Source organism: Sinocyclocheilus grahami, unplaced genomic scaffold (assembly GCF_001515645.1).
Source record: "Sinocyclocheilus grahami isolate Dianchi unplaced genomic scaffold, SAMN03320097.WGS_v1.1 scaffold1533.1, whole genome shotgun sequence".
Classification (NCBI taxonomy): domain Eukaryota; kingdom Metazoa; phylum Chordata; class Actinopteri; order Cypriniformes; family Cyprinidae; genus Sinocyclocheilus; species Sinocyclocheilus grahami.
The window spans coordinates 53,268-71,750 of record NW_015506712.1 but is presented as its reverse complement, the minus strand read 5'-3'; the positions used below and the strand labels follow the sequence as shown (position 1 = coordinate 71,750).

Below are 18,483 nucleotides of genomic sequence, written 5' to 3'. Positions count from 1 at the left end.
TTTTTTCTTTCTGTCTGTCTGTCTGTCTATCTATCGTTCTGTCTGTCTGTCTGTCTGTCTGTCTATCGATCGTTCTATCTGTCTGTCTGTCTGTCTATCGATCGTTCTATCTGTCTGTCCGTCTATCGATCGTTCTATCTGTCTGTCTGTCCGTCTATCGATCGTTCTGTCTGTCTGTCCGTCTATCGATCGTTCTATTTGTCTGTCTGTCTGTCCGTCTATCGATCGTTCTGTCTGTCTGTCCGTCTATCGATCGTTCGATCTGTCTGTCTGTCTGTCTGTCTATCGATCGTTCTATCTGTCTGTCTGTCTGTCTATCGATCGTTCTGTCTGTCTGTCTATCGATCGTTCTATCGATCGTTCTGTCTGTCTGTCTGTCTGTCTGTCCGTCTATCGATCGTTCTGTCTGTCTGTCTGTCTATCGATCGTTCTTTCTGTCTGTCTGTCTGTCTGTCCGTCTATCGATCGTTCTATCTGTCTGTCTGTCTGTCCGTCTATCGATCATTCTGTCTGTCTGTCTGTCTGTCTATCGATCGTTCTATCTGTCTGTCTGTCTGTCTATCGATCATTCTATCTATCGATCGTTCTATCTGTCTATCTGTCTGTCTATCGATCGTTCTATCTGTCTGTCTGTCTGTCTTGTCTATCGATCATTCTATCTGTCTGTCTGTCTGTCTATCTGTCTGTCTATTGATCGTTCTATCTGTCTGTCTGTCTGTCTGTCTATCTATCGTTCTATCTGTCTGTCTGTCTGTCGATCGTTCTATCTGTCTGTCTGTCTTGTCTATCAATCGTTCTATCTGTCTGTCTGTCTGTCTGTCTGTCTGTCTGTCTATCTGTCTGTCTATTGATCATTCTATCTATCTGTCTATCATTCTATCTGTCGTCCTGTCTGTCTATCTATTCCATCGTTCTATCTATCGTTCTATCTATCATTCTATCAGTGCATTTGTGCAAGTGAAAAATTTATTTTTTTAGCCATGCACTTGCTAGAGATAGTTTTAGATGGTTTCTTACTGGTCTGAAGTGAAAAGAGTTCAGTCTCAAGTCTCTGTGATATTCAGGTCTTTAGATTTGACTCGGATTGTAAGAAACACTCTTTGGTTTAATGATAACAGAGTGTGAATCTTTGTGTATTCAGATGCTTTTTTTTAAAGCTCAAGAGCTGGAATCTCAAACATTACTAAGTTTTTTAAGCAGCAATATTAAACCATTTTTTTTTAAATCTGAAAATTGGTTTAAGGAGTTTCTGTCTGGATTTTAAGGCTTTAATTTGACTTTCATCCCTTTTTTTATTTGAATGAAAGCATTAGCTATCAGTCAGTCATCAGGAACCATCATTCCCTTAATTTCTTCATATATTCGTTCATTACGCTTCATGATATCAACTCATTTTACAAATTATGAACAAATATCTTCTCTCCAGGCCGTGATCGGAGTGTGGACAGATTTCCCAGCATGCCTTTTGTCTGGACGGAAGTGTCAGGAACCCTCCCGTGGGTTTGACAGCGGCCCCCACTGCGTCGGCAGCCGTTTGAATGGGATTATGGGTAAATGAAGAGGCGCTCTGGAGGAAGTGGTTAAGAGGATTTGGGTGTGTTATTAGCCATATGTGGAGGGATTCTGCTCAACACGTCTTCATCTCACATGTGTATTCAGAGCAAAACTGGACTGAACTCTTTCTCATGCTAGATTTTTAATGCATTCACACTACTCTTCAAAAGTTTGGGGTCAGTAAGATATTTAAATATTTTTGATAGAAGTCTCTTCTGCTCACCAAGGCTGCATTTGGGTAGTTGACAAAGTGGCAGTAAAAAATGCTTTTTTTTGTAAAAGACCATTTTTGAAGAAGAAATGCATATATTTATGTAGTGTGAAGTCTGATCTTTGAGAAAATATGAATTTGAAAAAATTTTACTGAACTGTACCATAAATTTGTCCTATGGTGTGACATAGCAAAAGTTAAGAAAGAAAAAAAACTCTAAATAATACATAAATAGCACAAGAGAGATTTAGCTTCATTGTTAGACACTTATTTTGATATAGTGTTATTTATTTAATATGAAATTATTATTAACATAATTTTTTCCTCATGACTTGTTGGACAAATTCAAGACAAACTTTGACAACAAGACAAACTTTGCTGTCATCTGTTCAAAACTGCTGAAAATTATACTAATATAAGATGAGTGATATTTATATCTCCCCTATTACAATACTCAACCGTTTTTGTTATTTTTAATTTTATTTATTTATTTAAGATATTTTGAGATAAAAACAAATCAGTGGTTCTTTTATGTGTGTCACACCATTGGACATTACATCACACTTAAGGACAGGGATGGTAGTTATTAAATTATTTCTATTTCATTTTGAACATGTCAAAGAAGAAAGAAAGTTTAATATTGATGCAAACAATATCAACATGTTTTTTTAAACAAAATATAATTTTCATCAACAAAATTCAGTCTCTTAGTCAATCAGTATGTTACTGAAACTTTTCTATCCCCCTGCTACATGTGTGGCACAGCTAAATATGATTGATATTCAAACTATATTCATTAAGATGTGAATGGATTTTTTAACTATATGGCTACTCTTTTTAAGGCATAATTTTTATTGTATTTACCTTCTGCATCGTTCTCTTAGGATCTCCTCCTTTCTGGTGAATCCCTGTTAATTTTCTGTCTATATTTTCATGCCCTCCTCCTTCAACTAATTTCTCTCCCTCAATTCTTTCTGTCTCAAAAACAAATGATCACATTTTAAACTTATGTTCATGACATTTTGTAACAGTACAAGTTTTCTGCAAAAACATCAGAAAATAGTTTAATTAATGTTATTATTGCATTTAAGAACACTGGAAATTATCAAAAAACGAGATTTAAAAAATCATATTTAATTATTTTAAATGCTTTTTAAAGAGACCTTGTCCTGTGGTGTGACATCTTTGTCCTGTGGTGTGACAGTACAGGCGTCACACCGGAGGACATTTTCTGTCACACCACAGGACGTTTCAGCCTTTTGGGTCAATTAATGATCTTGCTATTCCGAGCTAACCTGTCATTAGCAGTTAGCAAGATACATTTGCATAATTTTCCATGATTATGTACCTTAACATACAGTTTTTAATTTAAAAAAATAGAATTTAGGGGTGTCGCACCAAAGGACAACAAAACGTAACACTTTTGTAGTGGTTCCAAAAAAGTTAAATATTTGAACAATTCTTAGAGAAAAATGTACCATGTGCACGTCATGGTCTTCACAGGGGGCTTCAGTAACATGATCATGAATGGGGTGAAGTTGAATTGGCCGATTTAAGATCAGTATATGGTGTCACACCAGAGGACATGGTTTTCAGAGACCAAATGTATCAAGTTCCTACGCTTTCAGAAATATATGGATGAAAAAAATTATTGCAATTTACTAAAATAGACACTTGTACAATTATGCAGGAGGTATTTATTAACATTTTTATGCTTTTCTTTTTAATTTGTAAAAGTTGTAATTTACTGAACCATGCTTGAGGCAGTCACACCACAGGACAATTTTTGAGATTTGGCTCAAACATGTAAAAAAATGGAATAACACTGTAGTTTTTATAACAACAGGTCCGTGTAGGACAAAGAGATGTTTAATGATTTACTGCATTTTAAATAACGACAATATTAATTATATTCATTTTTATCTTGTGGGACAGTGAAAATTCCATGTCACGTCAACAACCCATTTATCTGATCAAAAATACAGTAAAAACTGTAAAATTCTTAATTATTATTACAATTTAAAATAACTGTTTTCTATGTGAATATAAATCTGAATTTTCAGCATCATTCCTCCAGTCTTCAGTGTCACATGATCCTTCAGAAATCAGTATAATATGCTGCTTCATATTTTTGTGGAAACCGTGATATTTTATTTTCCAAGATGCTGTCGTGAATAGTACGTTTAAAAAGAGCATTTATTTGAAATGCAAATCTTTCGTAACATTATCAAAGTTTTTACTGTCACTTTTGATCAATTTAATGCGTTCTTACAAAATAAAAGTATTGATTTCTTTTAAAAACCCAAACCTTTGAACACTGAAATGGTGCTATATGTTTATTTTGATATCATATCTCTTCAATATCTCAGGTATTTCTCACAAAAATACATTAAATGGAGGGCAATGGAACTGACTGATATCTGATGTTTTTATTCACAGCAAAAGCCACCATACTAAGTCCGTTTTAGGAAACAAATATACATAAGATCTCCTTAATATCTCAATTGTTTCTCCTGGACAGAAGTGCAATTATAAATGTTTGCAATTTTTCACGTTTCTTTTGACAGCTTCATGTACTGTACATCTTGCAGTGTTTCAGAAGAAAATTCTCAACAGTGTCTCAAACTGAGCTCAGATTTGCCAAGATATTCATTTGATACCTTTATACTCTTAACTATTGAGTCATTTATGTATTTTTACTCATCTCATATTACTCATATTTTTACACACTTCTTTGGGTAGGGGGAACATCTTGATGCCTCAATGAAACATATCTGAGAATTCTGTTAAGTCTTCTGAGATATGAAAGATAAACCTTTGAGCAATATACTTAAATACTTGCATGAAAGGTTTTGTTGCATTTTGTTACCTTATTTATTAAATGCACCAAAGTTTGGTGTAGAAAACTGCTAGTAAAGCTCACAAATAATCTAAAAAATGGCAAGTAGAAATGCAAATCTTTCATAACATTATCAAAGTTTTTACTGTCACTTTTGATCAATTTAATGCGTTCTTACAAAATAAAAGTATTGATTTCTTTTAAAAACCCAAACCTTTGAACACTGAAATGGTGCTATATGTTTATTTTGATATCATATCTCTTCAATATCTCAGGTATTTCTCACAAAAATACATTAAATGGAGGGCAATGGAACTGACTGATATCTGATGTTTTTATTCACAGCAAAAGCCACCATACTAAGTCCGTTTTAGGAAACAAATATACATAAGATCTCCTTAATATCTCAATTGTTTCTCCTGGACAGAAGTGCAATTATAAATGTTTGCAATTTTTCACGTTTCTTTTGACAGCTTCATGTACTGTACATCTTGCAGTGTTTCAGAAGAAAATTCTCAACAGTGTCTCAAACTGAGCTCAGATTTGCCAAGATATTCATTTGATACCTTTATACTCTTAACTATTGAGTCACTTATGTATTTTTACTCATCTCATATTACTCATATTTTTACACACTTCTTTGGGTAGGGGGAACATCTTGATGCCTCAATGAAACATATCTAAGAATTCTGTTAAGTCTTCTGAGATATGAAAGATAAACCTTTGAGCAATATACTTAAATACTTGCATGAAAGGTTTTGTTGCATTTTGTTACCTTATTTATTAAATGCACCAAAGTTTGGTGTAGAAAACTGCTAGTAAAGCTCACAAATAATCTAAAAAATGGCAAGTAACACATGAAATAAATGTGAAGTTTTGAAGTAGTAACACTGAAATATTTATAGTGTTTAATATTTTATAGTATTATAGTATAATAAAAAAAGAATGTATTTTCTTGCAAAACATGCTCTAATAATCTTTGATTTATTTACTTGCAACAAAATTTCACGTGAAATTTTGAAGTAGAAAGACTATATTATCAGATAGTATTTTATTGTAAAACATACTCTTGATAATTGTTTTATTTACAAGCTTTGAAAAACCATTTAGTACAGTGAATGTCAGGTTTGTGTCGTTCAAAGCCTTGATTAGCTGTGTTATATCTGCAATGTCTTCCAGGGACTCATCTCATCCTGTGGCTGTCGACGGTCAGGTGTGAGCGAACGCCGAGCGCTTTCTCTTTGAAGTGTGTGCATCACTTCCTGCAGGGCCTGTAAGGCTTGATAAGAGAGAGTCCCGCTGCTGGAGAAATGATTCCTCCACGCTGATTTGCGCTCATTCTGATGCGTCTCTTCTGTGGTTCAACCGGTGGACGGTGTTCGCGGGAGTCATATCTTCTGAGCTTTGACGGGAAGGATAATTGAATTGTGTTTGTCTGAAGTGGCGGATGAGCTTGTTTCACTCACAGGGTCAGTCATGAGAAACGCTGCACTTCAGAGTTTCACTCGTGCACTTCTGAGAACAACTCTATCCGGCGGCGAGATGCTTGTTTACTTGCGATAACTCTCTGAACGTTGGCTGATAACTCCGGAGCTGATGTTGGCCGTTCAGGTTGATGGCGTTGGGCGTTTTCCAAAATGTTATCTGAGATGATAACAGCATCTTGAAAAAGAGAGAGGATTGAGTTATTGGCTCTTCTCTTGCAATCTAGATTGGTCTCAACACAAATACGAGGTGTTTAGACTTCGTGTCTTGAGTTGTTAAAGAGGTTCCACTTGTATAATAATACAGAGAAGTTGTTTAGATGTTAAAGGGATTGTTCAACCAAAAAATAAAGTTCTGTTCATCATTTACGCAGCCTCATGTCATCCACAAGGCGGATGGCGTCTTCTGTGAAACTCAAAAGGAGATGTTTTGCGGAATGTTCACGCTGTTCTTCTTAAACTAAATTAGAACTAAAGCCCTAAAAATGACACATAAGCACAACTTATATTTCAGGTCTTTTGAAGTAAAAATGATTGCTGAGTGCAGTGAACAGACTGCAGTGTGAATTGTATTTGTCAAATTCTATTTATACTTGTGTTTAACGCAAATATACTGAGTAATTTTTTTCCCTGGCTTGATGCCGGGTTATTATAGTTAACTAAAAACCAAAAACATTAATAAAAAACTCATTACTTGAAATAAAGTAAAATTAGCTGAAATAAAATTCAGCAAAATATCTCATTTCATTTAGTTTAATTTGAAGTACTAAAAAAAAACTACATAAGTTTAAACTTCCCACTTCTGAAAAATTGTATGGAAATATACCAAATAAAATGATAAAACATTAACTAAAATGAAGAAAATATAAAAGAAAAAATACAATATAATTAAAAAATATTAACAAATAACTTTATAAACTATAAAAATATGTCAGTAATATTAAAATAACACTGGCTTGATACAGTTATAGTTAACTAAAAAATAAATAAGAAATAAAAATGATACATATTAGATGAAAAACAAAATGAAAATTATACATGTTACTTTGAAGCACTAAACTGAAATAAAAATAAATAGTAATATTAACAAAAATCTAATAAAAGGCCAAAAGCACACAAAAATTAACTCAATTTAAAATGGAAAATATAAAAATAAAGCTAATTTAAAATATTGATAAAAACTAGTATATAGATAATACTAAATACAATATAATTAGGGCTGGGCGATATGGCAAAAAATTTTAAATCTTTATCTTTTTATGATTTTTAACTAGTCAACTTGAAAATGTAACTACAGCATGATTCGAGTAACATTTTCTTTATTAACCCTCTAGTTAAAGAACATTCTATTCCAAGTGCAGCACACATGAAGTTGTCAACATGATGTAAATCTTAAACAAATCACTTGTTAAATATCTTTGCAGAAAAGATGCATGAACTACAACTACATTTTGTACAAACTTGTCTTATACATATTGTATGTTCAGAAATAATATGAGGAAAATGCTTTTCAAAAAATCTCAAGTCAAGGTATAATTCAAATTCAAAATGACTAATGGTATAACACCAGTAGACTATTATTAACTATAAATGTTCTGTAAAACAATGAACAGCAGCTTTCAGCCTGTCACCATGATGCAAACATTAAAACTTCACATACACAGTAGTAGTTCTTTACAGGTTTTTTATTCGATTGCGCTGCTTTTCCATTGTTTTTTCTGTGTAAACATGGATGTGTTTGACTGTTGCGCTCACGTCTCTTGCAGCATCTCATGCATGAAACGCCAGTCTAAAAACACGGCGCTCAAATGAAAAGAAGTTCACTCCCATCTTCTTGCATGTTTTTCTTATTCCACTGCCCGCGTCGCATCTTTGTCAACACAAAAGCGCATTCTGTGTGATATGAATGCGTCACACGTGAGCGGTTAATCGTGTTTGCATCATTCTTTTCTCTTACCTGTTATCATTGCCATATTGTCAAAGTGTCTAATTCTAACGTTTGGTAATATTTCTTTTCAAAATCGCGATTCCTCGATTTCTACAAAATACAATCACGGCAAAACATTACATTTGAATTAATCGATAAAAACTGAAAAATCGCCCAGCCCTAATAATAATAGCTAAATAATACTTAAATGACATTGGTTTAACATCATGATGTCAAATGTCATTTGTTCTCAACATTAAGTCTCAGTTATGTCAAGTCATTTTAGCGACACATTTGAGTGAATCTTAAGAGCTTGAACAGAGTGAAAGATTTTACTTTAAAGTACTTTCTGTTGTTGTGTTTTAATGTGCAGAATCACTATTGGTTGAATTAATGAAGAGTTTAAAGACTAAGAGTTTAAACGTCGGCTTTTTGTCTTGAACAACTCAACATGCCACGGGACGGCAGTAGGAGTGTTAGGAGCTTGTTTGAAAGCAGTCACTGTCGTGATTTTGTTTGGCGCCGCTGAACGCTTCACCGTAACTAATCGGTGTTTGTTGTCCTGCAGCGGTGTTCACCGAGGTCCCTCATGACATCACGGCGCAGAGCGGGCAGGACGTGGAGATGGCCTGCTCCTTCAGAGGTGCCGGATCGCCCTCCTACTCGCTGGAGATTCAGTGGTGGTACATCAGGAACCACAGAGAATGGACCGACAAGCAGACGTGGAGCACCAATCAGGTACAGGTTAATGCAGCGCTGTTCTGAGTGATTGCTGAAATCGTGTGTGTTGTTGAGGAGAGGAGCGGTGCTTTACTAAATGATCAGAGGAACCGTTTGCACCTGCTGGACCAGAAAACAGGTGAATGAATCCCTCTGACGCACACTGAACCCGAGCCACAACTAGAGACGAAGGGGTGTACTGTTTACACCAAACAGAAAGACACCACCTTGCAACCACCCAGAACACTAGTAGCTACTTAGAACACCTGAGCAACTACATAACAACCAGAACACCCTAGCAACCACACAGCAACCAAGAAATCTCTAGCAACCCCCTACAGTAGAATACGCTAGCAACACCAAAAACACCCTAGAAACCACATAGCAACCAAGAAGACCTTGGCAACCACCAAGAGCACCCTAACAACCACTTAGCAACCACCCTAACAAATGCATAGCAACCAAGAACACACTAGCAACACCATAGCAACCACCCAGGGGCGTGTTTCCTAAAAGCAACTATGGTCGCAAGTTCCGTCATTACCAATAGAGTTCAATGGAACTAACAACCATAGTTAGCTAATGATGCTTTTGGGTAATGCACCCCAAAACATTAGCAACTGCCCAGAACACTAATAACTACCTAGAACACCCGAGCAACCAAGAACTTTCCAACATCCACCTATAATGCCCTAGCAACCACTGAGAACACTCTAGCAACCACATAGCAACCAAGAACTCTCAAACATCCACCTATAATGCCCTAGCAACCACCGAGAACACTCTAGCAACAGCACAGCAATCAGAACACTCTAGCAACCACCTAAAATACCCTAGCAACCACATAGCAACCAAGAACACTTTGGCAACCACCTACAATACTTTAGCAACCACAAAGAGCACCCAGAACACTCTAGCAACCACATAGCGACCAAAAAAAATTATAGCAACCACTTAGAAACCACCCAGAACACCCTAGCAACTGCATAGCAACCAAGAACACTCTAGCAACCACTCAGAACACCCTACCAACAGCATATCAATCAAGAAAACTCTAGCAACCACCTAGAATACCCCAGCAACCAAGAACACTTTGGCAACCACCTACGATACCATAGCAACCATTAAGAGAGCACCCTAGCAACTACCCAGAACACCCTAGCAACTGCATAGCTACCACGAACACTCTAGCAACCACCTAGAATACCATAGCAACACTAAAACACCCTAGCAACCAAGAATACAATACAACCACCTACAATACAAATTAGGGATGTAACGATTCACTCAACTCACGATTCGATTCGATTCATGATTTTGATTCCACGATTCGATTCACAATTTTTTTTTAACAAAATGAGATTTAAGACAAATTATAAATTAATTTGTGATTAAATTTTAAATTAAAGTGTCCTTTTATTTTTGCTTGGACAAAATGCTGCACGTTTCTTTGTGAAATTAAAATATAACACTATAATAATATACTAATATAGCACTTGCATATCATTGCTCTTTTGTTGGTTTTGATTGCTTCTATTGTCCTCATTTGTAAGGCGCTTTGGATAAAAGCATCTGCTGAATGACAAAATTTTAATATAATGTAAATGTAAATAACAAAACTACATTTTAAAACAAGCTCCAAATTAAATAAATAAGTAACACAAATTAAATAAATCTCTTCATATAAACAAAATAAGGCTTTGTCTGTGCTCTTAACATTTAAAATTAGAGGCAACCACTGCATTTTAATCATGATCCAAACAAAGATGCTGCATGCTTGCAACATGAGCAGTTTTTAATCTAAATGAGATTGTATAATTTCGAAATTTGAAGCAAAAACAGAATGATTTGACTTCAGTTTTGTGAAACTATACATAAAAATATCTGCATGAAACCGAAACAGCAGACGAGCTGAACGAGACGCAGATGCACTCTCTGCCAGCAGGTGGCGCTTAAAGCGTTTCCTTGGTTTCGGCTTTAAACAAAGCAGCGCTGCACTTATGAACTTTAATATGCATTATAAAGAGGCAAGAGGAAAAGAAAAGGTACCATCTAAACTTTTCTAAAGACAGTAAGTTCCCCTCAGACATACATTCATATAAACGACCCCTAATTGAATCACGATTTGTTTAGCATCTCAACTGATTTGAATCGTCACATATTTTAATTGATTTTCAACCGGCTCGCGGTTAAACGTTACATCCCTAATACAAATACAAACCACTTAGCAATCACCCAGAACACCCGAGTAATCACATAGCAACCAAAATAACTCTAGTAACCACCTAGAATACCCTAGCAACCACCCAGAACACCCTAGCAACCGCATAGCAGCCACTATGTACAGTAATGACACTCGTCTCCTGTAACGTGCACACATGATCTCTCAGCTGTCAGCTGTAGGTTGAGGGTTCAGTGTCAGTGTGTGGGGATTAAATCTGATCCAGAAAGCATAATGTTATTAAGATGATAATCCCAGCGTTCTGTCAGCCCTTAACCTGTGCAAATATCTGCCTGCAGTTACTATTACTAACAATACACACAACAACATGATAGGCAGCGGCCCACTGTCACACGCCTGCAATTATACGGCCATTTCCTCTTCCTGTCTGCACTCATGCCAGTCAAATACAGCGGCCTATTTTAAGAGACTGAGAGAGAGAGGGTTCAGCACACACACACACACACACACACACGCGTTAATAACAAGCTGTCAATCAAAGGCTTCAGCTAAAATGTAACTACAGCATGATTCGAGTAACATTTTCTTTATTAACCCTCTAGTTAAAGAACATTCTATTCCAAGTGCAGCACACATGAAGTTGTCAACATGATGTAAATCTTAAACAAATCACTTGTTAAATATCTTTGCAGAAAAGATGCATGAACTACAACTACATTTTGTACAAACTTGTCTTATACATATTGTATGTTCAGAAATAATATGAGGAAAATGCTTTTCAAAAAATCTCAAGTCAAGGTATAATTCAAATTCAAAATGACTAATGGTATAACACCAGTAGACTATTATTAACTATAAATGTTCTGTAAAACAATGAACAGCAGCTTTCAGCCTGTCACCATGATGCAAACATTAAAACTTCACATACACAGTAGTAGTTCTTTACAGGTTTTTTATTCGATTGCGCTGCTTTTCCATTGTTTTTTCTGTGTAAACATGGATGTGTTTGACTGTTGCGCTCACGTCTCTTGCAGCATCTCATGCATGAAACGCCAGTCTAAAAACACGGCGCTCAAATGAAAAGAAGTTCACTCCCATCTTCTTGCATGTTTTTCTTATTCCACTGCCCGCGTCGCATCTTTGTCAACACAAAAGCGCATTCTGTGTGATATGAATGCGTCACACGTGAGCGGTTAATCGTGTTTGCATCATTCTTTTCTCTTACCTGTTATCATTGCCATATTGTCAAAGTGTCTAATTCTAACGTTTGGTAATATTTCTTTTCAAAATCGCGATTCCTCGATTTCTACAAAATACAATCACGGCAAAACATTACATTTGAATTAATCGATAAAAACTGAAAAATCGCCCAGCCCTAATAATAATAGCTAAATAATACTTAAATGACATTGGTTTAACATCATGATGTCAAATGTCATTTGTTCTCAACATTAAGTCTCAGTTATGTCAAGTCATTTTAGCGACACATTTGAGTGAATCTTAAGAGCTTGAACAGAGTGAAAGATTTTACTTTAAAGTACTTTCTGTTGTTGTGTTTTAATGTGCAGAATCACTATTGGTTGAATTAATGAAGAGTTTAAAGACTAAGAGTTTAAACGTCGGCTTTTTGTCTTGAACAACTCAACATGCCACGGGACGGCAGTAGGAGTGTTAGGAGCTTGTTTGAAAGCAGTCACTGTCGTGATTTTGTTTGGCGCCGCTGAACGCTTCACCGTAACTAATCGGTGTTTGTTGTCCTGCAGCGGTGTTCACCGAGGTCCCTCATGACATCACGGCGCAGAGCGGGCAGGACGTGGAGATGGCCTGCTCCTTCAGAGGTGCCGGATCGCCCTCCTACTCGCTGGAGATTCAGTGGTGGTACATCAGGAACCACAGAGAATGGACCGACAAGCAGACGTGGAGCACCAATCAGGTACAGGTTAATGCAGCGCTGTTCTGAGTGATTGCTGAAATCGTGTGTGTTGTTGAGGAGAGGAGCGGTGCTTTACTAAATGATCAGAGGAACCGTTTGCACCTGCTGGACCAGAAAACAGGTGAATGAATCCCTCTGACGCACACTGAACCCGAGCCACAACTAGAGACGAAGGGGTGTACTGTTTACACCAAACAGAAAGACACCACCTTGCAACCACCCAGAACACTAGTAGCTACTTAGAACACCTGAGCAACTACATAACAACCAGAACACCCTAGCAACCACACAGCAACCAAGAAATCTCTAGCAACCCCCTACAGTAGAATACGCTAGCAACACCAAAAACACCCTAGAAACCACATAGCAACCAAGAAGACCTTGGCAACCACCAAGAGCACCCTAACAACCACTTAGCAACCACCCTAACAAATGCATAGCAACCAAGAACACACTAGCAACACCATAGCAACCACCCAGGGGCGTGTTTCCTAAAAGCAACTATGGTCGCAAGTTCCGTCATTACCAATAGAGTTCAATGGAACTAACAACCATAGTTAGCTAATGATGCTTTTGGGTAATGCACCCCAAAACATTAGCAACTGCCCAGAACACTAATAACTACCTAGAACACCCGAGCAACCAAGAACTTTCCAACATCCACCTATAATGCCCTAGCAACCACCGAGAACACTCTAGCAACAGCACAGCAATCAGAACACTCTAGCAACCACCTAAAATACCCTAGCAACCACATAGCAACCAAGAACACTTTGGCAACCACCTACAATACTTTAGCAACCACAAAGAGCACCCAGAACACTCTAGCAACCACATAGCGACCAAAAAAAATTATAGCAACCACTTAGAAACCACCCAGAACACCCTAGCAACTGCATAGCAACCAAGAACACTCTAGCAACCACTCAGAACACCCTACCAACCGCATATCAATCAAGAAAACTCTAGCAACCACCTAGAATACCCCAGCAACCAAGAACACTTTGGCAACCACCTACGATACCATAGCAACCATTAAGAGAGCACCCTAGCAACTACCCAGAACACCCTAGCAACTGCATAGCTACCACGAACACTCTAGCAACCACCTAGAATACCATAGCAACACTAAAACACCCTAGCAACCAAGAATACAATACAACCACCTACAATACAAATTAGGGATGTAACGATTCACTCAACTCACGATTCGATTCGATTCATGATTTTGATTCCACGATTCGATTCACAATTTTTTTTTAACAAAATGAGATTTAAGACAAATTATAAATTAATTTGTGATTAAATTTTAAATTAAAGTGTCCTTTTATTTTTGCTTGGACAAAATGCTGCACGTTTCTTTGTGAAATTAAAATATAACACTATAATAATATACTAATATAGCACTTGCATATCATTGCTCTTTTGTTGGTTTTGATTGCTTCTATTGTCCTCATTTGTAAGGCGCTTTGGATAAAAGCATCTGCTGAATGACAAAATTTTAATATAATGTAAATGTAAATAACAAAACTACATTTTAAAACAAGCTCCAAATTAAATAAATAAGTAACACAAATTAAATAAATCTCTTCATATAAACAAAATAAGGCTTTGTCTGTGCTCTTAACATTTAAAATTAGAGGCAACCACTGCATTTTAATCATGATCCAAACAAAGATGCTGCATGCTTGCAACATGAGCAGTTTTTAATCTAAATGAGATTGTATAATTTCGAAATTTGAAGCAAAAACAGAATGATTTGACTTCAGTTTTGTGAAACTATACATAAAAATATCTGCATGAAACCGAAACAGCAGACGAGCTGAACGAGACGCAGATGCACTCTCTGCCAGCAGGTGGCGCTTAAAGCGTTTCCTTGGTTTCGGCTTTAAACAAAGCAGCGCTGCACTTATGAACTTTAATATGCATTATAAAGAGGCAAGAGGAAAAGAAAAGGTACCATCTAAACTTTTCTAAAGACAGTAAGTTCCCCTCAGACATACATTCATATAAACGACCCCTAATTGAATCACGATTTGTTTAGCATCTCAACTGATTTGAATCGTCACATATTTTAATTGATTTTCAACCGGCTCGCGGTTAAACGTTACATCCCTAATACAAATACAAACCACTTAGCAATCACCCAGAACACCCGAGTAATCACATAGCAACCAAAATAACTCTAGTAACCACCTAGAATACCCTAGCAACCACCCAGAACACCCTAGCAACCGCATAGCAGCCACTATGTACAGTAATGACACTCGTCTCCTGTAACGTGCACACATGATCTCTCAGCTGTCAGCTGTAGGTTGAGGGTTCAGTGTCAGTGTGTGGGGATTAAATCTGATCCAGAAAGCATAATGTTATTAAGATGATAATCCCAGCGTTCTGTCAGCCCTTAACCTGTGCAAATATCTGCCTGCAGTTACTATTACTAACAATACACACAACAACATGATAGGCAGCGGCCCACTGTCACACGCCTGCAATTATACGGCCATTTCCTCTTCCTGTCTGCACTCATGCCAGTCAAATACAGCGGCCTATTTTAAGAGACTGAGAGAGAGAGGGTTCAGCACACACACACACACACACACACACGCGTTAATAACCAGCTGTCAATCAAAGGCTTCAGCTGCACAGCATCACCTGCATGAACACAGACGATCACAGACAGCCTGAGAAATTCAATACATTTCTACAGATGAAAGACAATGGCCATACAGTCATCTGAAATGTCTGCATTATATTTCAAAATATCACAGCAGCTGTCATTTATTGTAAAGAAAGATGCACAATTAGACATTACAAGCAAAACATTTGACAGAAGGACATTCGTTGGGTTTGAAATGATCAAACAATAGATCTAGTGTTGACAATGAAGACTAAAAATCACTAGAACTAGAGTCATAGAGATATTGATGATGATATTCAAACATTTTAAGTGTGCAAATATGTTTTGGTGCTGCTTTGTTATTAGTAGGTACATTAGTATTATATTAGTAGGTATCAGAGTGTCTCTTCAACTGTGGGTGTGTTTGATCCTGTGGACTTTTAGAAAATTAAAGTAATGTCTTAAATTATTTAATTTGTCTTCTAAGAATGTCCAACGGTGGACATGCATAATTATTCAAAATGAAATGCAATGTGGCTTAGTGCAATTAACATACTGCAGATTGTTTTAATTAAATACATATACAAATATTAATACAATTACGAAAAATTACAAATATTACAAAAATATTAAAATTGGTCATATTTCTTATTTAATTTTTTTTTCATTTTTGTGAATTGCATTTTAAATCACAATCACAGTTTTTATTCCCCTAAATCTTGCACCTGTAAACATATATAACCACAAGAGAAATCTTTTTTTTTCTTCTGAAAATGTACTGTTTGATTCCACAAATGTCATTACCACATCTCAAAACTTTTTTTTAAAACTTTATTTATTTACTTTAAAAAAAAAAAAAAAATGACCATTTCATTCTAAATCCATAGTTAGCATTGTGTATCCTGAATTCAATATTTTAGTTTTTAGCATCATTTGATGAAATTACAGCTTCATTAGAAAGAATGCATAATAAATGTCCTTGATTCCTTTTTTTAATAGTTTATGACCGAAAGTCTGGATCTAGGACCAATAAATAAATAAAAATCTAAACGTGCAAGACATTTAAAAAGTAGTGCGAATAAATGATGAAGACCTTTCCATTGTGGTTTGAATAACAAAAGTAAAAAAATTAAAAAGTGGCCAGAGCTGAAGAAACACAAACATGAGGTGAGCAGAGGAGAGGAGAGGATACAGCGGTATTAATGGAGCCGCGAGTCTGCAGCAGGTAACAGTCCACACAACATTAATCACAACCAGTAGAAATAGCTGCAGGTTCCCCAGACTCCAGAGAGAGAGAGAGAGAGAGATTGCAGGGCTTCCTGCTGTGAACTCAAGATGCTTTTTAATTGGATGGAGGGATGAAAAAGAGGGACATGGAGAAACTCTTGCTCACCTTTGCATCATGTATTATTCATGAAGGACACTTGAGGATCCGCCGCGGCCAGTTAATATTGCATGCTGCTGAACCAACATCTCATTCCAGAACACTGGACCCGAGTGTCATTGTGTGTGTGTGTGTGTGTGTGTGTGTGTGTGTGTTCGAATGTCCTGCTGCTGTTTGTTGCACTCATAGAGTAACTGTATTAGACACATGGATATTCTCTGTAGAATGACCAAAGTTTAATGAATAATTCAATCAAAAATTAAAATTCTTGTTCATTTTGTGCCACATTTGACCGTGAATGATTTAGGAACTTGAGGGCGAGTAAATAATGAAAATGATTTTAATTTGGGGTAGAACTGTCACTTTAACACTTACAAAGTACATTAAAAAGTAAATGTTTAGCTGAGAAATAATAATAAGAACTCTATGTGTGAACAACAGCCTGACTTTTTCTGTTGTAAACAACATGAACAATTCAAATCAAAGACATACAGGCATCTACTAATAAACATCAGGGACTAAAGCAAATTCACTGTGAGATGTTTGACTTTTTCTCTTGGGAAGCTGCTAAATCAGAAATATGAGGGTCCAAATATCAGTGCTCAATTTTTTTTTATGTGAAATAACCCCTTGCCATAGGAAAAAAATAATGTAGCTCCAAAGGAAAATACCATTTCATGTATTGCATTTTAACTTAATGTTTGTATTTTGTTAATATTTTAGTTTGTTGTATTAATGAATTTGTGATTGTATATTCAATTTCGTTTATTGTATGCTTGTAGCACTTTAGGGTGATAAAATAAATATCACAAATAATATGTAATATTATCAGAGTTCAGTATATTTAAGATCAGAGTTAATGAAAAGTAGAAAAGTAAATCATACAAATGTACAGTTAAAATAAGTAATTCAAAAATGAAAACAATGAAAATAAATCTATTATTTCATAATTACATGTTTTTTAATATTATAAATATGCATTTTATATAAGATGTAATTCTGAATATATAGTTATAAATGAGAATGTATATGTAGTTGCAAATCTGAATATGTTGATATGATGCATGATTGAGTGTTATTTTAGAATCACTGATATGCTATTATAGTTATTTTATTTTTAGTTTATATAGTTTTAGTTATTTTAGGATGTCAAGTTAAACTAGACAAAATGAGAAATGTTGCTTTTGCAAACTAGCTGAAAGAAAATAAAATTTCATTTATTTTATTTCAAGTAACTCTAATATGACTACAAGTTTTTTTTCTTCATTGCAGGTGGTGCAGCAGAATGAGATGTCAAAGGATGCCACCAAAATCAGTGTAAGTGTGTGACGTTTGTCGTTTCCTCCTCATTTCCTTCGTGAAGGTCTCTTTCGTGTTCGTTCACGGCTGCCGTCTTCTGCTCAGCGAGAGAAAGTAAAAATCCATGTTGTGAGTGTTTGTCAGGGTGAATAACTGGAGCGTGCAAACACAACATCGCACTCGCTTGGGCTAAAGGTGATTTGTTAGCAACTTGCTCTGCTCTTGCTGGTTGAGCCGCTGCAGGCTGTGTGTGTGTGTGTGTGTGTGTGTGTGTGTGTGTGTGAGTGAGTGAGTGAGTGAGTGAGTGAGTGAGTGAGTGAGTGAGTGAGT

The 18,483-nt window shown here is 36.2% G+C and overlaps 2 protein-coding genes across 2 annotated transcripts in view; both read left to right on the top strand.

Moving 5' to 3' along the window:
* Positions 1-8,794, top strand: part of LOC107571000 (V-set and transmembrane domain-containing protein 2-like protein) — a 43,548-nt gene extending 34,754 nt beyond the window's left edge. Inside the window, exon 2 of the mRNA XM_016257283.1 lies at positions 8,584-8,794. Coding sequence (XP_016112769.1) covers positions 8,584-8,780 — 197 coding nt within the window. The 3' untranslated portion in view covers positions 8,781-8,794. The remainder of the gene's footprint in view (positions 1-8,583) is intronic.
* Positions 8,795-12,670: 3,876 nt separating this feature from the next.
* LOC107571001 (V-set and transmembrane domain-containing protein 2-like protein) lies at positions 12,671-18,211 on the top strand (the record flags this gene model as incomplete). The annotated part of the gene is made up of 2 exons (XM_016257284.1): positions 12,671-12,850; positions 18,127-18,211. Coding segments are annotated over 2 exons (237 nt in total), but the record flags the coding sequence as incomplete, so codon positions are not given.
* Positions 18,212-18,483: the final 272 nt, after the last annotated feature.